The 21,992-nt window shown below is 36.6% G+C and overlaps 1 protein-coding gene across 5 annotated transcripts in view; it reads left to right on the plus strand.

The window, feature by feature from the left end:
• Window positions 1–21,992, plus strand: part of ZDHHC21 (zinc finger DHHC-type palmitoyltransferase 21) — a 34,834-nt gene that overhangs the window by 1,371 nt on the left and 11,471 nt on the right. Inside the window, exons 2-9 of one of the 5 annotated variants that reach the window (XM_039729956.1) lie at window positions 1,546–1,638; window positions 3,861–3,944; window positions 4,048–4,182; window positions 4,842–5,040; window positions 5,802–5,900; window positions 8,607–8,718; window positions 9,634–9,772; window positions 18,139–18,255. In XM_039729956.1, coding sequence (XP_039585890.1) covers window positions 4,887–5,040; window positions 5,802–5,900; window positions 8,607–8,718; window positions 9,634–9,772; window positions 18,139–18,255 — 621 coding nt within the window. In that variant the 5' untranslated portion in view covers window positions 1,546–1,638; window positions 3,861–3,944; window positions 4,048–4,182; window positions 4,842–4,886. Of the gene's footprint in view, window positions 1–1,545; window positions 4,183–4,841; window positions 5,041–5,801; window positions 5,901–8,606; window positions 8,719–9,633; window positions 9,773–18,138; window positions 18,256–21,992 lie in introns of all 5 variants that reach the window. The other 4 variants (XM_039729955.1, XM_039729957.1, XM_039729953.1 and 1 more) reach the window with 4 other exon arrangements.

The following is a 21,992-nucleotide window of genomic DNA, read 5'->3' on the forward strand; positions in this document are numbered from 1 at the left end:
ATAGAGTAAGTTACTGATCTGTGTTGTTCTGCACTTGTTTAAGGACTTGTGAAAAAAGTTCTGCAAGTCAGATTTCAGAAGTCATACTTTTCTTAAGAAGCAGGGCTACAGTGAGGCACAGTTTCTAGTTGTGTATCAGTGCAACACCCTTGAATGTGCAAGAAACAAGATGTCTGCAGACTGACTGTTGTGCTTTTTAGGGTGAGAAATTGAGTACTGCTCACGTTGGGTGTATTTATGGAACGCAGTTTTCTAAGTATGTTTTGGGACATTCTTGATGCAAAATGGTATACTTTTAATTTTTCTAAAGTTGCATTCAAATGAGTCTGTTAAAGCAATTTATATTTCTCCTTAACATTTCTGGTTAGCCCAAAGCTTTCTCATTTCTTGGAACTGACTTTCTGCCTGCCTGACTCATTCTGTGGTCTCATTATTCTCATTATTCTGTGGATGTCACACGAAGTGTCATATTGCAGGTGGTTGTAGTGAACAAAATACTGAGTTTATGATACCGTTGATGGAACTGGGCAGAAAGAAAAGGGTTAGGAAAAAATGCTGTCCAGGCAAGCTGTAATAAAAGTATTTTTTGGAAAGGCAAGAACAATTCCCAGTAACATAGGAGAGACTCAGTCGTGTTCTGGTGCAGCTGAAACTTTCCACAGGCACAGCGACTGTTGGCTTTCAAATTATTTGTATTTGAGTTATTTATGTAGAAGAAATAGCTATAAATTAGGGCACAAAGGAAGAAAACCACAAAAGCTCTGACATTAGTGCTTTGTATTTTCTCCTAAATTATTTAATTAGAAAATTACTTTGCTTGGAGAATTTCATTGCTTTTATGAATCCTGAGTGTATACAGATATAAATCACTTAATTGTTTCTCTCCGTTTATTTGCTGTAAACATTTTCATAGAGTTTTTTTCTTTGCGTGTTTTAGTTTTTCTGATCAGATGTTATGATTTTTGAAGAAAAAAATTATATGAGATCAGTCGTCTCTTTTTTTGGCACTGTGTTTGAAAGAGTAATACATTCACTTTGTTTGTGACTTAAACTTTAATCTGGTACTTCCTAGTTATCCAATTTTTAAGCTCTTTCTTTTTTTTTATTCCTCACACTTTATATATTTATGCATGGTACATAAACCAAGAGAAAGAGGGGAAAAAATCCCCTTGCCAGAGTAAGTCAATATATTGACATCATTTATTTGCTATTGCTGCTGAAGTATAATGAAAAATGTAAAACTTAATTTACCATTATGGAAAACAGGAAGTAAATGTGTGTAACTGAAATACACTGGCACTTCTGCAGTTTTACATAGACCTTTCTCTGAACTCTTCCATCCTTTTAAATATATATTAAAATTGTGAAATGGCCTAGAAATGAGATTTGAGAAATGCTAGTTAAAATTAACATGTTGGTTTCAAGACAGCCCTACTCAGTGAGGTGGGGTTTGAAAAGCAGAATAGAAATTAACCTGTTATATGCTGCCTTTCAAACAAGTGATAATGGTTGTTTGCGTATCACACTGTTTTTTGTCTCTTTCAGGAGATACAGAAGACAGATGAAAAATCACCCTGTCTTGAGAGTGAGGCCTGTATTTGTGTAGTTCTCGCTTAATTCTGGATTTTGCCATCCAAGGTATGGTTTTGAACGTGGCTGATATTTGTTTTGGTTTTCTAGTTATAAAAGTGAATATGGTCATGCAGGCAAAAGTGAGTTACTGAGGGATAAAAATTTGGAATATATTTTGTTGATAGATGTTTTCTACTGAATCCCTCTCACTGCTTATTGCTCACACATCGTACAAATAGGTCACTCAGGAGCAAGTATTTCAGTAATTAAATCTCTGTATTTTTCAGTAATTAAATCTCTGTTTTGTTTGTTGAGCTGTTATTTCCCTTTCTGAGGAAGTGTTGTGAAGTCATGGAATCTCTTCTGCTCTGGTAAGATGAAAAACAGACGGATTCTTCAGTGGTCAGCAGTGTTTGTAGCTACATTAGTGGTTTTTTTGCCTCTATATTTCTATTAGTCTGCATGATTTTCCCTTTGTAAATTCATGGTGATTACTCCCATTCCGTTTCTTGTCCTTCATGTGTCTGATAGTAGTTTCCAGGATTGTTTCTTTTACCTTCCCAGAGACCAGGGTGGGGCTAATAGGCCTGTAGTTGCCTGGCTCCTTCTTCTTGTCTTTGAAAACAGGATTTTCATTTGCACTTACTTTCTTGAATGTCTCTGGTATGTCGTCCATCAGCATAAATCTTCCAAACAAAGAATGACAAAACCAGCTCTCTCAGCACTCAGGCTGGCATCTCAGCAGGTGACATGAAAGTATTAGGTCTAGTTCACTTAAAAATTTGTTAATCTGATCCTCCCTTGCTCAGAGTAAGTCTTTGCTCCTCAACACTTTCTCACAGGTCTCAGGGACCTGGGATTCCAGAAGGCAGGTCTTACCTATGAAAGAGCAAGATAAACAAGGTGCTTTGACATTTTTGTATGATTTTGATACTTTCAGCAGCAGGCTGATGTTTCCTCTGTAGCCATCCTTATGCTGCTCATGTACTTGTACAAATCTCTCTTGAAATTTCATATCCCTCATCAAATTCAACTCTAGGATGACTTTGGTTTTCCTAACTCTATCCTAGTGCACCTAAGTGGTGTTCCTGTGTCAGTTGTGTGCACACACTTGGTGCAGCCCCACTTCACCTTGGTTTGGTTGATTATAAGATCTCTGTTTTCCACATCATCCTGCATCTTTTGCTTGCAAGCCGTGACCACCACTTCCTTGCTCATTCAGAGGTCTCCACCTTCCTTTGTCATCATTCCTTATTTAAGCATTCTCCAAGCCGAATAATTAGCCTCTTGGCAAAGATGCTTTTACCCATATAATTATCCATATAATTTAATATAATTTGTTCCCTTTCACCCTCAGTTTTTGAGCCTCATCAAGGGTTCTATGGATGTAAATGCTGCACAACCACTTGCACATTTGCAGGATCTGTCTGCTTCTCCTGAAGTCCTCCCCCTTCATCAGCAGCATGAACGAGACACCACTTGGCTACTGGACTTTGGTCAGCACCCTGTTGACTGTGTAGTCATGTTTGGTGAACTCCTGGTCTCCCCTCTGGCTCAGTCCATGGTTCCTGAATGGAAGAGCAGCTGAGGGTAATAGTCTAAGGGCCAGACCACTACCAGCCGTGTAGTAGACAGTCCATGGTATCCAGGACCCAGCAGCCTGGCAAGCAGCATACTTTGCCAGGTGACAGGTTGAGCCAGCAGAAGTGTCTCTGTCCCAGGAGCAGGGACCCACCACTGTTCCTTACTCCATGCTGTTGCTCACCCCAGTAGCCCAGTATGGGTACTGCCGTAGGACTCGGGCACAGGTGGCTCAGAGGCTTTCCTTGACAGTTTCCTTTCCATGTGTGCTGCCAGAACTTGCTCTGTAGATCAGAGCTGCAGGCAGAACAGGAACTGTCCTCCTGGTGCTGGAGCTTAGAGGCTTGACATGTCCGGCTTGACAAGCTGAGGCTCTGTCTGCTTCTCTTCTTGTGGTGGGGGTTTCTGTAGCTGCAAGAACTTGGTGGGGATCTGAATAATACGTGGTGGGGATCTGAATAGGAACACTCCTATGTTACATTAGAAAATAACAAACAAAGGGTGATATAAATAACACAAAGGAGAAGTGTGGGAAAATGACAGCTTGTTTGGGTGTGATTTTGATTAAACATCTAACAGAAGAAAAGAAGACAATGAAATTTGTGAATAATTTTGAATTAAATTTTGAATGCAACTTAGGACAGTAAAACATGAAACAAGTAAGCAAAACCCTTGGAAACAGAGATGTTTGATAAACAAAATTTCAGTGCAGCAAGTAGAAGCTGAAAGGAATTGAAACCATCAGAAATGAAACAAGATTCCTGAAGCCCAGAAACTGGGGAAACTAATGGGTAAGAGAGGAGATTGGGATTTGTGTGTGCAGTGCAGTAATAAAATATGTGTATGAAAGTAGTCTGACAAAAAAAATAACAGCAATAATCCCTTCTGTGATAGTTGTGCTGAATGGTGGTTAGGACCTGAGTGCTGTGTTGTTATGGAGAACAGTTTATGAAGCTCGGAAGTTCACATTGTAGGACTTGGTGAGGTTTCTTCAGCCTAAAACCAAAAGGAACCCAGCCCCAGTAAAGGGTAAGGATGGCAACCTTGATGTTTTAAATGTGATTAATAGAAAATGTTCTATTGTGTGATATTTTTAATAATCTGTGAAAGATGTCAGGATAATGACTCCTTTTGACATTGGTTTGCTATTAATGTCATGAAGGACTTTTTAAACAAGGAAACACCGAATTCTTAGTGAAGCTTTTGACTATTTTAGCATAAAAAATTTGTAAGAAAACAACCATGAAATACAGGGGCAGACTATAATAGATAGGTGGACTGAATCTTTGTGGAAATAAATAATTCCCTATATTTCTTATTTGCTTTACAAACTTTTTACTTTGATGGAAGAGTTTTCTTTGCTGCTACCACCTGACTGACAGTTGCTGTATTACCTATTGCTTAATAGTTTTCACAGGTAGTGGTTTTACTTGCATCTTGGTGATAAATGTTACTTTTTAGCCAGATATAACTAATTAATGAATTCATAAAATGTTTTGCTACCTGGTGCTTAAAAAATGTATGTGAAATGTTTATAAGTTTTTATATAATTCCTTAAACCAACAGTTGACAGGTTTTTTTCTTTCTTACTTGAATGTACTAATTTGAATGTATTAACCCTATAGATTGCACTATAATTGTAAATTTACTCTTTTTTAAAAAAATATTTCTTTTATTTGTCTCTTTAGGATTATCTTCCTGGGCCCTGACAATTTATTATCTGTTTGTGTTCAATGGGGCAACGAATTCACTTTGTGGTTGACCCTCAGGGTTGGTGTTGCATGGGCCTAATTATCTTCGTCTGGCTGTATAATACAATCTTCATTCCAAAGGTCATCCTTTTTCCTCATTATGAAGAGGGAAATATTTCAGTTGTGGCAGTTTTTTGTAAGTAATTTTGACTTTTTATCTACTAATAAAACAGTGTTTTTACTTAATATACATTTAAAAAAATCCTATCATAAAATAGAAACTAGCGTGAAAGACAAAAGGTAAGATAAAGGGTAGGAGTAGTGGATGCATCCTGTGTTATTGTGTTCTGAGAAGCTGTGGCACTTCATTTTGGAGGTGTTATTGTAGAACTTGTTTTTGTGGAAACTGGTGGAAAGCCTGAACGTAGCTTTCAGGTCCTGTGGTTAGAACTTATTGACAGGATTTCAGGTTCACATCTGTGAGTGCCTGTCAGATAGTGGTGATGATTGGCAACAAACTAAGTTTTGTTAGTTTTGTCATATGTTCCTGTATGGATTAGCTCATACAAGTTTTGCTGATAGGTTTGCTGAGGAAAAGTCTTGAATTATGGCTGGAACAAACTTCAAGGTGAAGATGCACTATTGGGAATATCTTTCAAATGGAGGCTTTGAGGTGTGGTGTGATTGGTGCTTGTGTGGTAAGATGGGGGAGAAACTTCTTAAAAACTGTGGTATGGTCATAGTAGCACCTGCGGGTACTATCAGAACTGTTTACTACTTTTTTCACTCTATTTATTGGGGAATACTTAATGTTGTGTACTTAATATCAAAAATACATCTGGAATTGAATGAGAAGGCTGAGTATTTTCCCGCTCTGTTCTGGAGCATCTGTATTTTTTGATACAGTGTACTTTGCATATATGAAAAAGTCTAACAAATGCTTATTTATTTTTTTAGGTTATTACTTCTGCTCATTGTTTTGTGTAGCTTCATTATTTAGAGCCTCAGTAGCAGATCCAGGAAAACTACCTGAAAATCCAAAGATATCAATTACAGGTACATTAACTTGTTTCTGTATAATTGAATGAAAGTTATTTTAATATCCTCAAAATAATTAGGAATGAATTTGTCTTTGTGAGATTTAATGGAAACCGTAAGCTGTCCCTGCTGAATAAAATTAATATGTCACTGTTTTAAAGTTGTAAATTTCTATCATTTTTCATCGTGTAGTTTCAAAACTTCTTTTTCTTAAACTTGTATTCTGCCAGAAGGTTGAGTTATGTAGGATCTTCTACTAGGAAATTTTTCCACAGGAAGATTTTTTTTTTTTTTGCATTCTAGGCTTTTAAAACGTAATGCATATGCTACTAACTTGATAATATTTAATGAAAAATGTTTGTAGATGGCTAGGTATTTTAATTCTGTATCCTTTGTCTTAGTAAATTTATACGATGTTGAAAATGGTGGTGGAAGGTAGTCCTATGCTGGTTTTTACCTGTGTATTTTTTGCTCTTTTTTTCCAGAGTCTTATGATTGTATGGGCTGTTAACAAAAAAACCCCAAACCATGGTGCTAGTTACACTGCATTTCTATAAAGTAGCAACTTAATAGAGCAAGTCCTTTCTGTCCTTGCAAATTTATCCCACAATATCCAGTGCTCCAGAAGTTGGAGGAATTTTAAAACCTTAATGACAGTATTTTTATGAACTGTTGGGAGCTATTATCTAATGCATAGAGCTTTTACTTAGGAGTTTAGAATGGAGTAGGGCTGTTGCAGCATGAGCTTTGTCACATTAACAGGTAACACTTCATGAATGAAGAAAATGTATCCCATCCAGTGAGGGTGCATGCTTCAGTCTTGTCTTCAGATGTGGTGGATGCCCAGAATAAAATTTTGTTCTCTCTTCCTGATATAACTGAAAATCTAGGATGATGTGTTTGGGAACATGATCTTTTTGGCCTTAGTGCTGATGGTATGAGGTGCATGAAGTAGACAGCCTATTGTAGAAAGGGGTGTATCTCCCTGGGATTCAGATGTGTCACCACTAATGGCAGAAAATCTCATGCCAGTGTTCTTTCTGCTTCTGGCAGCTGATCCTCTGGTCCAGTTAAATGTCAGGTGTTTCAGACTTGGGTTCTGGAGTCAGAGGTTTTGCTGCAGGAGGAGCAACATGGATTTTGTGACCTGAGCTGGATAATGAAGACGCTCGCTAGTTACAGACAGTTACATTTGTATTGGAGTTTTCATTTGCTTTCAGAATACCAGGGGCAGTGCAAATTCTCTTTGTACACAAATAGTTTTTTTAAATTTAAAGTATCTCTTTGTGTAGCTCTCCAACCTTTGTGTGCTCTATTGAGTCCATATGGCAGTCATACTTAATAAGTACTTCCAAAGGTGAAATATTTAGGCTAGGTCATGACTTTGATATTTTGATTTGGTGTGTGATATATCAGGAGTATTTTACTTTTGGAGGTAGCACTTCCAATTGTCTGGTATTTGCTAGGCTGACAGGAGGATACATTTTTGCATAGTATAAATTGTGTTAAAAATAAGTTGGGGTGTTTCTGAACTCTGCTGGTAGCTACCCCATTAGTGAGTGACACCTTTGTGACCTTGGATTTATGCGAACAGATTGTGAATCAGTTTCCATCTGTCATTATTACTAGTTTAATGATCTCAGATATTTGGTTTCTTTACTTCCAGCATCCAAATGTTATTTTGCAGTAAGAAAGACCAGATTAGAGCTGCCTGCAGGTGGCTCAGAAGTGCTAAATATAACTTTATTTTGTTTACACTGGGACAATGTTTTAAAGTATAAAATTTCAGAATGTCCTACTATAAATATTAAGATTTTTTTCCTTTTATCCCCTCTATCCCTGAGATATGAGAAATTTTTGTGCCTCAGGAAAGATTATTTAGGTAGAAACAATTTGAACAGTCAAAGTATTTTTCAGTCCACCTGTTTTCCTTAAAGACAGAAAATATATGCTTTTGTGACTGGAATTATTTCAGTGTTAATCTTGTTTCCCGTGTGAAGATGAAATTTTTGAACATATAATTTGAATTTTCATTTTCAAAGAATTCCTCTAATTTGGGTGGGGCATTTTGATATAAATAATAGCCAAGCTGAGCAATAGTACTCCTGGTACTGTTCCGCTAGTCAGTATCTCTGGAGAATAGCTTTTAAAGAATGTCACATTAGTAATTTAAAAGTAGTATATATTTGTAAATACAAGCCTATCCTCTATCTCTTTCTTTGATTGTCTTATATCTAAAATTGCATGTGGTGATATGCATGTCATTGAAATGCTTTTACATGGAAGATGCTCCTGAAGTGTTCACTGTGTGTTATATTTTAGTTAGCTAGCAGTAGCAGTATTTCCTCAGGAGGTTCTGGAATAGCAGTGAGGTTGTATCCTGATTCTGTCTAGCAGATAGATAATTTTTCACAGTAGAAATGTAAGGAAATTATTGAGTTGCAGTCTTCCTTGTCTGAGTCACAGCTTGTGTTTTGTAATAATTACTGTGTAGAAATTTATAGGAAGAGAAGGCATTTTGGAGATGGAAACTGGCATGGAGTAGCAGTAATATCTTCCCGTTTAATTAAGGTCACAGTGGGAAAAAGCTTTTTATGTGGTACTTATCTTCTCAGATCATAGTAAGATTTGTTTTTTTAATTAGAGTTACAAGCATAGAGATTTATTACGAGTACACATTACTGAGTTTAAATCTCTCTGACATGTCTTTACATTTCCACCTAGAACGAGAACACTGGGAGTTATGTAACAAATGCAATATGATGAGACCAAAGCGTTCACACCATTGCAGTCGCTGTGGACATTGTGTGAGGAGGATGGATCACCACTGTCCATGGTAAAACCAGGACATTTCTTCTAATTATCTACTGTTGTTTTAGTGAATCATTCTGAAATTTGTGGTCTTGACTGCTGCGTGTTTTTCCTATTTATTTCCCAGTGGTACTTAATCATTTAGGCATTTAAAGCAAGGAAGTAATAAATTTGAGCTTTCCTATATGTACCAGTAAGTGAAAATAAATATTTCTGAAAGCAGTTCTGAGGTATAATTTTTAGAAGACAAACTGTAGAGGACAGGATTCCCTTATGTTGGTTTAGTAATTTTTCAAAGTACCTTTTTTTGTCAAGTTTTTCTACTTCAGAGAATAGTACTAGTATAGTGCTTTTGTCACGCTGGCTTAGCTTGTTGTCTATGCCAATGCTTGTATGAAATTGTATCCATGTAACTTTTGATCTTGTACTTAATACAGATAGAATCCTTGTGTTTCCTTTACTCTTTTCATGTTGGAGTATGCAGAAGGAGTTTCTGAATAGGGATTCCTGTATTGTCTTCTGTGCCTTTGGTTCATTTTTAAGTCATATTTCTTTGTTACTGAGGTAGCCTGTGATCACATTTATTTAAAAACATTTGTTTGCATTGCCAGTTTTTACACTCCTGTAGTTCACAACCTGTGAAATGTATTGAGTAGCAGAAGATAAGACATATTACTGTGAAATTTTGCATACTTTCAAAAAACAATTTTATCACTAGAGTTTTACTTAAAGTTGCAGCAGTATCTTTGCTATATAAAAATAGAGAAGTGTGTCTCCTGTTCTAAGCAATGATCTCAGTAGCACAACCTGTGCTTTAAGTTGTGGTGCAAGGGATCCAGTAGTTTGCTTTTTAAGCAGTCATAAAATCTTTTATTCACAGTATCATAACTTTAGTATTTGTATTTCTGTTTTTATACATGCACACATTGTTTCTCTACAGGATTAATAATTGTGTTGGTGAAGACAATCACTGGCTGTTTTTACAGCTGTGTTTCTACGCCCAGATCCTTAGTTCCTATACGCTGATACTTGACTTCTGCCATTACTACTACTTTTTGCCTCTGAAAAAAGAAAACTGGGTAAGAACCTGTTTTCTCTGTGAAGCAAACAAATAGTATCACAATGTAATTTGTTTTGGCTTCTAGTTAATGCACATTTTTGGTGGCTCAGCTTCACTCTTAGTGAAGAGAGTTCAACTAGCTGTATGTTATTAAGTAGGCAAACTGATTTATGGTAAGTAACAAAATATTTTTATGAAAGAGCATATGATTTCTTTGTGTCAAAAACGCAACACTAGTTCTCTTAGGAATATAGGAAAGGAGGGAAGAGCTTTCTTTGGAAGTGATTGTCAGTACTGGAAAGAATTAAGGTAACTACTTTATATGTATTCAAATTTCCTTTTACTTTTTCCAAGGTAGATTTATGCAAAATATATGCCTATCCTAATATAATGTTTTAAAAAGCTGATATTGCTTTTTTAAGAAAGAAGAAAAACACATGATCATTCTGCAAGAAGAAAAATATACATTGGTTTTGTAGCAGTGTTTTCTATTGCTTTGAAAAGGTTATGTGGGTTAAGGGAGAATTAACTTTGGTTTGTTTCATGAGTACTACATATAAATAGTTACAGTGTTTTGATGTTTTCTTATCAGAAAAAGCAGTTGTATACACAGAAAAAGTGGATTTAGGGACTGGAGTAGAGTAAAAAATCAAGGAATTCCTTCTACTATGAAACTTATATTGTAAAGCTGCTATCTGGTGCTCATTTATGTCTATTATCTCTAATATTCAGAATATTGAAGAAGGTTGCTTGAAAATTGCTCAGTGCTTGAAAGTGCCACAACAACAAAGTTAGAACACTTTCTGTATTAGAAAATTGATATGCTATCTTGCTTATGAAGAATCATAAGAACTTACAGATTAAATCTGAAATGAACTTTGTACTGAACTATAACAAATACAAGTATACTAAAGATAAAAACCTAGAAAACAAGTTTAAAACATTTTCAAAATTAGGTAACATTCCAAATGTCATAAGAGAAAAGATCATCTCAGATATTGCACTCTAAATTTTGTTGAGATTCTTTCCAAATACAGAGGTGCAGATGATTTTTAAATTCTGTGTTGATGTGACACTCCAGCATACTCCCTGCTGGTGATATCATACTCATCTTTCCAGGCTACTAGAACCTGACCCTGCATTATGGGTAAGGCAAGTCCCTTGGAAATGGAAAAGAAAAATTCCATTTTTTTGAACAACTAAAGTTTGTCATATGATTTTGTATCCTACGTTATATAAGAATTTCATTTTGTGAAAAATTCTGCTTCTGGAAAAGGATGGGGCATAGTCTTCCAAGCTTCTTATTTGTTCCTGTGTCAGTCTGAAGTGGGTGTGAAGTTCCCATAAAAGTGTATATGAAGGTGATGTAGCAAAGGAGAGCTGCAAGTGTAGCAAGACTATATTACTTGGTTAATCCAAAACTGATTAAAGTGCTATATTCAAATTCATAGATACCAAGTTTTTATTGTGTAGAATGCTCCAAAGTTGATGATTTTTGTAACTCATTCTTGAAAAAAATTGTATTCTAAAGGAATTTAATTATTTTTTTCCATCTGCATCAATACTTCCCTTTAAATCATTTAAGGGATTTTAGAAGTATGGAACAGAAAATAATTTGCTGTCTGCTTGAAGCATCTTTCCATAGGCACTGAAACAGACTTGTTGGTCTCTAATAGTATAATGTCATTGTAGGGTATTTCCTTTTTATTGTGAATATTCCCTGAATGTATTGCTTCATGTAATTACACTGTATTAGGTAACATGCCAAAGTTCTGTCAGCCTTGTTTTTTAAAAGTAGTATGAGAAGTAACCAAATTATTTGCTTGAGGGCCGTCTGTGCAAGAGAGGGAAATGGAAATCATGTTTACTTCAGATATTTTACAATACCTAAAGAGGTGATGATAAATAATTATTAATAATGACAGTTCAAAAACCAAGTATAATATGTATGAATATGTATAAAACTTTTTCTTGTGAGTATAACTGAATTCATTTGAAGTTGTTTGGATAGAGGCCTAATTTTAATACATATTGCTTTGACAGGTGACAGGTCAGAAGGCAGAATACACGTGCAACAATTATTTTAACCCATTTTAATGTGTTTGCCTGAAGAGGGGATCATGTTTGTGTTTTTGGCTGCCTAAGTTTACAGAGAACTGTGGAAGAAATCACTTACTTTGCTCTGTTTACTTTTGTTTGGTTTTACTTGTGGGTTTTTTTTTGGCTTTATCAACGTCCATATGTGAACACTTCAAATGACACTCTTCCTTTTACAAAGTGGATCTGTGTTATACTATACAGTACTCTGTGCCTCAGAGAGGAAAAATATGTTTACACAATATAGAAAAACAGTAGACACAGCAGATCTGGGCTGTTCAGACTTTTATTAAGTACAGTGTAACACGAAATAGTGTTTAGCTTTCTCAGTTTTTCAGCTGCAGAATAGGAGAGCACACAGTGAAATAGAGAAAACTAAAATAGTTGGCATGCCTAGTCAACATATTTGCCTGGAAGATGACACCAGAGTTCCATGAAGTTGGTTTTTTAAAGAGTTGCTAAGGATGTGATGCTGTATAGGTTTGTGCCACAGAATAATTTGTCAGAACTATGTCTTTTTGGCAGGAAATGAACAGGACTGGTGAAAAGATTGGCTTAGTAGTAGTTAGGGTTTTAGGCTAGCATACTGCAAGATTCTTTTTATCTCCTTTATATCAATTAAAGCTGAGGTACCACAGCATTCCAGAGAGTGCAGTACCTTCAGCCTTTGACAAAAAGCACTGTTCTTTGTTGAAATTTTGGCTGTAACTGAGAGCTTACATTTTCTGAGTTGACAGGGGCTAGTGTTTAGAACAGATTCAAAGAACTGGATGATTTTTTTTTTTTTCCAAACAGCCATCTGGAATAAGCTTATTCTTGCTCATTAAAATACTAGTGAATTTTTTGGCAGTGTGCCTTCATCTTAATTTTTATTCTTCAGATTTAAAATAGTACAAACCGCAGAGGCTGTAGAATTAAAATTGCTTTTAGTGCTATTGTGAGATAATAGTTTTATTACAGTACTGATTAATGCATTATGCAACTTTGACCAGCATGTTAGTATCTTTTTCTGAATTAAAAGTTGTGTTTTTATTTTTAAAGGGTCGAGACAGAAAACCCCCAAAATTTTTAATTAACTAGTCTGAGTTAAGCGTGATAGCTCTAAAGGTAATGGAGGAAGCTGTTTCTCTAGAGATGCAATCTTTCAGCTTCACCTCTTACTACAGAAAATTGCTTCATAATAGTCTTGGTTCTTGTAACTGATACACTGCCAGAAATTTAGGTTATAGTTGTTACCTCTGTTTGTCCAGCAGGAGGAGTGCAATTACTGCTAGAAATAAAGGAGATGGTAATTAAATTGATTATGTGGGATGATAGCACAAGAAAAATGCATTGTTTCAAAATCAGCATATTAGTTCTTCTGCAAGCTTTGGTGATTTACAGAGGTCAACACAGGAATATTCTTAATTTTACATCTTCATGAAAAAATGTCAGGAAGCCGGTATATTTTAGGAAGCAGTCTTCTGAATAGTGTGATGAGAAGAATAGACACTAGACTTATCACTACATAGTTGCTCTGTCCATGGCTGGACTGGCACAGATTCTAGATACAGCTGGTCAAATTGCAAAAGTAAATGCTTTGGCAGTATATTTTACCTTATTTATAGAAGGCTTCTGATCTTTTAAGCGAAAGGAATTCTGCTGATATAGTCTGTTTGCTAGAGATGTTGCTGCAATAATTGTCATAGCCAAACCTTCTGACATACAAAAACCTAGGCACCTTTGCTCTGATTTAGTTTTATTTTATTCCTGTTCCTGCAATTACAAATCATTGTCTTTGACATTGGGAAATTATCTTTTTCAATAATATTAATATTATGCATTGACTAATGTTAAAGAAAATCTGGAAATATGTATCATCCAAAGTCCATTTGTACTGTAGAGAGAGTCTGCAGGAAACTTTTTCTCTTAGAATCACAAAATTATATACCAGACAGGAGAGGTTTTCAAAATGAAAAGCATCAACATTTTTCTTCTCAGCATTCTGCAAAACCAACCCAACCCTGCTGTCCTGCAGTAGTTATAAGGACAGTACATGAATATTAAGTCCTTCCTCTTTCTTCCTGCAGAACCTGCAGTCTGTATTTTTTAGTTTGCTTTCTGAAAAGCCTGGCTTTCTTTTGTATTATACACTATATAAAGTTGATAGACTGACTTCATCAGCGGTCTGAGGCAGACATCCCAGGCATTTACAACTGAGCACAGATAACCAGGTTGTCATGTGTTACACAAAATATCATTCCTCAAGAAAAAAGAGAGCTCTTTTTATGTATTTTCTTGTATATTAATCTCTGTGTGTATCATATTCGGTAAAGACTGAATAAATTAATTTTCCATTGTAAATGAAAAATTATGAAGATTATTGTCTATTTTGGAACAGATACAATACTCCTATGTTTTCTGCCAAAAGCCCTGTCCTCAATACAGTGTGCTGCTTTAAAGGAATACTATAAATCCTTGAAAACAATAACACAATAATGCACGTGGCAGGGACTTGTTATATGTTTTTGAGCTCTTTTTTTTGTTGTTGTTGTTGGTAGGGTACAAAGAGAGTTGAATTTGGAAGCATTGGTCTTACAATGGACTACAGTCTAGAGCTGGACCCATTGTGGTTTTTGACCTCTCCTGTATGGTAACATAAAGCCATGGTAGCTGTTGTCCTAGTCAGTGGTAGCATTCATTCTAGGGGTCATCTATAGTGGTTGGTGCTCACAAATGAAGATGAGGCATGTGTTCTGCTGTGGGGTTAAGGAAGTCTCTTGTTTATCTATCCCAGAGCCTTTTTTCTGTAGAATGTTTCGGTATTGCCTGTTGAGATAAAGGTACCAGATCTCATGGTTTGTAGTCCATTTTGCAACATAATCCTATAGACCTACACATGTTTTGTGACAAGTTCTTATTGTTCACATTTGTATGCATTTTTATGGGTAACTAAGAATCCTTGCAGTTTGCCTGGATGAATAGAAGTAGCAGCTAAATGGAATTTAGAAACCTATAGAAAAAGCAGCAGCCAAAGGGGAGTGCTGTGTGGTGTGGTGTAGGAAATGCTAAATAGAAAGGAAGTGGCAGCTACCCATGTGAACATGCAGTTTTGGCAGGCCAGTTAGGCTGTAGAGCTGACATAAAGAAGATTAGAAAGAGGCTACCTGAAGGAAAGCTCTCATGTTGTTAAGAATATGCATTCAACGTCTGTGCCAAGGCCATATATGACAGCCTGGTGCAATGTAAAAAAAAAAGCTGCTGTGGAACAAAACCCTGTTGTGCTATGATAGCTGAGTGTTCATGCACTGGTGAGGTTAGCTGATCTGTGTGTATGTTGGTGGCTCAGTCTGTACAGTTCTTTCTGTTAGCAGAAGTAGCCTGTACTCCAAACTCCAAAATCATACTAACTCAGTACTCACACTGCACTGAGACTGGTGAATACTATTGAACAAGAGGATCTGTTCAAAGCATGTTGAAAGATGGATTGGTTAATTATTGACTAGTTTTGATTGATTATAGTTTTGATTGGTTTTCTCAGCTGAAAAAAAGTTATTGTCAGTTCTAAAAAGGAATAATAAAACCAACTTGCACGGAGCTTTTATGCAAAGCTGCAGCATCCTAAATACATTATCATTATTATTATTATTACTTTCTAAAATGGTCTTTTCCTCTGTTTTCATGGAGCCATATATTTCTATTTCCATGTAGAATTGTGTAATTCATTCTATTATTAAAGTTTGATTGCCAAAAAACTCAGTTGCTGCATATACTTTGGTTTTCTATAGAAAAATGTTGTTCAGTCTGTACAGATTTGAAGGCCCAGTGTTGATTTCCAGCACATAATTGCTTAGGAATTCATTTGCTAGGAATGTGGAGAAAGAGAGAGGGCATATGGGAGGACTATAAGACTATGGACAGGGAATGCAGAGATACAACAAGGAAAGTCAGGGCCTGTTGGAATTAAGTCTGTTGAGGGATATCAATGACCACAAGAAAGGCATCTACGAGTATATCAGCAACAAAACAAGGATTAGAAAGATCCCCACCAATATGGGGATGCTGCTGAATTTAGATGGGTAACGTGGGGACAGAAGACACAGAAAGGGCAGAGTGAATTACTGCATAGCTTCAGGTTTCACTGCTATCCTTCAGGAATACCAGACCCTGGAGGCAAGAGAGGAAGGCTGGAGAAAAGAAGACTTGCCCTTGGCCATTGAGGGTTTGGTTAGAGATCGGCTAGGCAGACAAAACCATAAATCCATGGGCCCTGATGGGATGCACACACAGGTGCTGAGAGAGCTGGCAGATGTTGTTGCTAAGCCCACTGTGCATCTTGTTTGAAAAATAATGGAGGAGAGGTGCCTGATGACTGGAGGAAAGCCAGTGTCACTTCCATCTTCAGAAAGGGCAACAAAGAGGACCTGGGAAGCTTCTGGCCAGTCAGCCCCATCTCCATCCCTGGAAAGGTGCTGGCACAGATCACTCTGGAGGCCGTGACCAAGCACATAAAGGAAGAGAAGTTCATCAAGAGTGGTCAGGGTGGACTCACCAAAGGCAAATCATGTTTGAGCAACGTGATGGCCTTCTGTGATGGCATGGCAGAACGGGTTGATGAGGGGAGAGCAGTGGATGTTGTCTGCCTGAGCTTCAGCAAGGCTTTTGACACTGTCTCCCATATAACATCCTCATAGGTAAGCTCAGGAAATGTGGATGGGAGGAATGGACAGTGAGATGGACCAAGAACTGGCTGAAGGCAGAGCTCAGAGGGTCATGATCAGTGCAGCAGAGTCCAGCAGGAGGCCTGCAGTCAGTGGCATTGCCAAGGGATCAAATAAAGAATAGTATGACTGCTTTTATTTTGAGTTGATTTGTCTTTGAATTAACCCATTTAAATGAGCAAGAAGCATTAAAATAAATGGAATCTATTTTCTACAGCAGCAGGAAAGGCCATTATAAACAAGTGAGAAGAGAGGGAATGGACTGTTAAAATAGTTCAGAAAAGACTGTTGGGGATTGATTTTGCTTTTAGCTGCTTAACTAGTGATTTCTACTTGTTCATTAAATACTGGCTTTCCTCATAGCTTTAGTAGGCAGTTTAAATGTTTTTTTCCTGGGTTTATATTTTGAACCTTCATGGAAATTATTTAAATGAAAAATCAGAATTTTCTTTTGCTAAACAATTTGCATTAACTATTGTCTGTTTAATTAAAACCCAGTATCCTTCTTTCTCAAGTTCTAGTGGTTGAACATAAGAATTGGTGGGGAGGGGGGGGTTGTTGCTGGGTTTTTTTTGTTGTTGTTTTGTTGGTTGGGGTTTTTTTGTTTTTTCATTCAGTTCTCTTCTATATTCTGGTTGTAATATAAAGTTTACTTGAAAGGTTTTCATACTCTCCTGCCACGATCTAGCTTTTGTAAGTGGAAAAACAGATGTGTATATTCAAAAGACAGCCTTGAGAACATAATTGTGACTTAAAATTAAGAAAATGGGGTCTGAACTCACACCTAATGTAACTGCCACATAAAAATATTCTTATGGGATAAAAAAAGGTGCTCTGTCCTTTGTAGACATTACATAACATTCTGTAATGCTTTTCATATTGTCTGCTGGTTGAGAACTGACTTTCCAATGCAGGTGATCAAATACATCCATATTTTTGTGTGCCCTGAAGCATTTTTACTGTTCACCCTTATCCAAAGTGGCCGTAATCTACCTCAAGGCCAAAATTTAAAAGTTGGAGATAAGTTTATATTGGATAATAGCACTACAGTAAGAACAATCCAGTACAGGTACTTGGACTTTGTAGGTGTCAGTCTCTGTAGGTGTCAGTCTTCAGGTGTCAATCTTGGAATGCTTGTTTTCTTTCAGAAGAGGTGATGTAAAAATGAAATGTGCTGTGCCTGGTAGCCGAGGTATAATAAATCAGACCATTTAACAGAATAGTTGTCCTGTATTATATAGCTTGTGTGTTGTAGTCTGGCACAGTTTGAGATGGAAGATTGAGAAATAATCCATTTGAGTTTGATATATTCCCAAAACCTTAACTACTTGAAGGAGTTTCTTTAACAGTCTGGCAAAATAAACCCCCAACTGTTAACTTGTATTAAGAAAATTTACTGGTTTCTGCTTTTAAAACATAAATAAATATACCAATTATGTGCAACGTAGCTCAGAATCCAATATTTGCCTTCAGCTTTAAGGCTTTGAGAACAGCTTTTACAGGTGTTATCTCCTATTTCCACTTAGTTCAAAGACTTCAATTAGTTTGTAACTGCTAAAGTCTCTCTCTTCTTTCTGTCTTGTTCTAGGATGTGTTTGTATTTAGACATGAACTTGCTCTCCTAAGAATATCTGCCTTCATGGGTCTAATAATATTCGGTGGAATAAGTCGACTCTTTTACACTCAGCTAATGGGTATTTTCACTGTAAGTATCTAATTTTAGAAGTATATATTAGTTTTATTTTCAGTACAATTAGTCAGAGAAGAAAAGCAGATTGCATTCAAGGGAAGACTAGAAGAATACTTGCACTATGTGGCACTTGTTTGATACATGGTCTGTCAAGCTTCTTGACACCAGTGAAATCTAAGAAGCTTTCTGACAAACAAGTGTCTATAATTCCACTTTCAAGTCAGTTTCCTGATTTGTATTAGTAAAATAAACTCATTAGTAAAATAAACTTGGCCTGGAATTGCATAGTGTACAAGATATGTAGTTGATTCCTGTTTTTTATTTTAAACTCTTGTGTAGCCTGGTCAAAATTTATGTGACAGTGAGACTAACTGATAAATCAAATGTGGAGAATACAGCATCTTTGTTAAGTATTTTGATAAATGTGCTTATGTTCATCTTTTTATTTGCTAAACTATGGAATGTAATTGTGCCATTTACAGTCCAGGTGGGTATTCTGCATTTAGATACACAGAAAAAAATACCCTCTGCATAGAAAGATTTTTCAGTTAAATGAATTTGATAATGTAATACTTTCAAGAAACAACCTTCTTTTGGTGTAACATTCTGTTCTGCACCTTAGAAGTTAATAGCTGCCAGCAGATTTTTGAAGTTATCTTGAGAATCCATACAAATGTTTAAAATACTGTTCAACACGACAGAGAGAGTACATCAGTTGGCTATACGCATGTTGAAAGAGTCTATGATATGGCCCACTGAACTTTTTTTTAAAGGCAGTAATGTACAAGATGGCAGCATATTTTTTGCTACAACTGTTGGAGGTCTGCCTCAGATTTTACTTTGGAATTATGAAGGTTTGCACAGTATTAACGTTTGTGGTACTTAATGGAAAACCTCCCAATGTATTGTGTAATTCTTTTGTATTGGATAAAGGAAAAAAAATTACAGTGTAGTTTTAAATTATGTTAGATAAAGTAATAATACTGCTTTTTTGGTTTTACTGTATTATGTTTACATATTTACTGCCTTTTGCTTTTCCTGTCATGGTAGTTATAGTATCTATTATTATTGCCATTATTACTGTCTATTATTATTACCATTCCCCAGCTACTGTACCACAATGTGTTCTACATGTACTCTTAACCCCCAGGCAACAGATTTACCTTTGTGCACCTTTACTGTGTGCCTGATTTCTCTTCCAGGGTCTTGCTGACAGGTTTTGTCTTCCCTGTTTAAATATTGCCTTTATGTCTGCATCATCTAGAGCTGGGGTGTTTTTTTGTATACCACCACTGTGGTGGTTATCTAGCTGATGTGGTGAATTCTGCTCACCAGTAACAGGTGAGGCAGACAGATGCTTCATGAGCCTAATTGTTCAGGTACTGAAATATGAATGTCATTTTAGTTTCTGTTAAATGGATATATATCTGAGAAGGATCAGAAAACCCATCTGATCAGTACTGCACTAAACTACAGATAGGGTACAGAAGAAAACAAGGAAACCAGACCCTAAGTTTATAATTTTGTTCTGTGTGCTGCCAGAAGCTGGACTAAATTTTAGCAGTGTCTGTCAGCATCCATTCAGGTACTATTACGGGATGTGAAATAAGACCTCTCAGACTGAACCTGTTTCTGTCAGATATACCTGAAACCTGTGCTGTTTCTGTTCTGATAAAGGATACCAGCTGCACTGCCACAGTAAATGGCAGTAATGCCCAGTTGTAACTTTGCTGTCCTGAGCTTTAACACTTTCAGGCTGCTGCCCTCTATTTATAAACTGCTGTAAAGTATTTTTTCTCTGTCAGTTGTATGTACTGTGAAGTACATCCTATTCACTTACGAAGCTGGCGGCTACACTGGAACAGGTGTGAGGTAATAGCATTTTTAACTCCAGTTATTCTGCTGAAATCATAATTGCTGAACTGCACTATGCCTGGACACTTCTTTCTGTTGTCTTTGCCAAGCTTTGTGAAACAAACGTGCTACAGTAATTGTGGATGTGGATGGTCTATGAGAGGCAGATGCTAAAAAGTACAGATCTTCATTAGGGCCTCTCACTGCACCCTACCTATCCCCCCAAAAGCAGAGGGGCTATTGTTACATGGACAAGTTTTTAGGCTTGATGGGATTGCTGAGGAAGTATAAATCCATTACTGGTGTATCTCCAATTTTAATTAATTCACACCATGTGGGTGCTGCTGCACTGACTCACTGAAGAATGTAGGTCATGTAGTCCATCCCCCACTCAAAGCATTTCATACCAGCAGCACAATTCTCTTCTCCCTTTTCATTCCCTTGTTTGCAAATACAGAATTAGGAAGAATAAATAACACAGTCGTTTTGAGGAAATCTGCTTGGCAACAATCAGTCAGATTTTCAAATAGACAAAGCAAGTCTGGTGCAGTTGTGCTTAGTCTACAAGTGGTGTCAGAAACTTTTTTTGTACAAATGGTTTTTGATTGCCAGCACTGTAGTGTGGAGACTTGCTTCCTACATAACCACTGACAGCTTTGCCTAGCAACTGGAAAAGGCAAAGGAGAGGCAGCAGGTGAATTAGTATTTTCTGTGCAGGCTCCGGAAATACATACCTGTGGTGGTAAAGTAGGGAAACAACAAAACTGGTATACCCACCCAGAAGCTGAGCACATTGAGTATGCAAGGTGTTCAAGCCCTGTAGAAGCAATGAACCATGAACATAAGAAGCAGTGATGTTTCTACTGTGTACTGTGCTGCAGTTACCATTCAGCATCTAGCCTTTCTGTGTAAATTAAGTAAATGGTATCTGAAATGAGCTCTATATTAAATATGGAATTAGTGATGAAATTAACTTAGTATAAGGTGTAGATTAAAACTTTATAACAGAATACAATCATTAAAGTGTAATATGAAGAAAAGGACCTTGAAACAAACTTAAGATTCTTGGAGGCATGGATATGCAGTTAAAGCATTCATGTCATATGAATTGCTCCATGGCTATTCTTGAAAGCATTAATTCCAGTGATTGCTGAAGCTGCCTAGAGATGTGTGTAAGGGACAAGAGCATGGGCCTTTTGACAGAGACAAAGCAACTCTTGTGCTTGTATGGGAGAACAGGTAATACACATTTTTGTAGTTCATGCTCTTGTGCCTCGTTTTGCAGTTTAACATATACCAAGACTAATTCCACAACTCCTAGGAAAACAAAAAAGATTATTTTAAATAGCAGAGACAGTAAGTGGTCTAAACTTTTAGTCTGTGATCTGAACTTCTGTGGATGCAGTCTGCTGCTGAATGAGTCCAGCAGGTTAAGGTTCATTGGTGTTTAACATTACAAGTGCTGCAAAAATTTTTGGAAAGAAAGATAAATCTAAGATTAATCAAACTTTAACCCTTTTGTAACAAGACTGCCTGATTTTCCATAAGGTAAACTTGCTTGACCATCATGACATAATTTTCCAGAAATGAAGCCTATTGTTTTTGTTGCATTTTAGCAATATAAAGCTAAGGCCCATGTTTTTGAGGAATACTGGATATGCTTGTTAAAAAATTCCGGATTCTTGGTTTGTATTTATATTTACAGAGGTTTATCCTTTTGCCATAGCACCAAGATTGATAAAGTTTAATGTGTAGAATAAATTTGCATTTTTAGAAGCAGAATTACACTCTGCTATAATTTAACTAAGTGCTAGATTGACAAACCATAAAAAGGAGCCAAAGTTTTTCTTAGCTTTTCATAGGATTGGCATTTTCTTCTCCTTGATATATATTTTCAG

This window comes from Passer montanus, unplaced genomic scaffold (assembly GCF_014805655.1).
Source record: "Passer montanus isolate IOZ18808 unplaced genomic scaffold, ASM1480565v1 scaffold7, whole genome shotgun sequence".
Taxonomy (NCBI): Eukaryota; Metazoa; Chordata; class Aves; order Passeriformes; family Passeridae; genus Passer; species Passer montanus.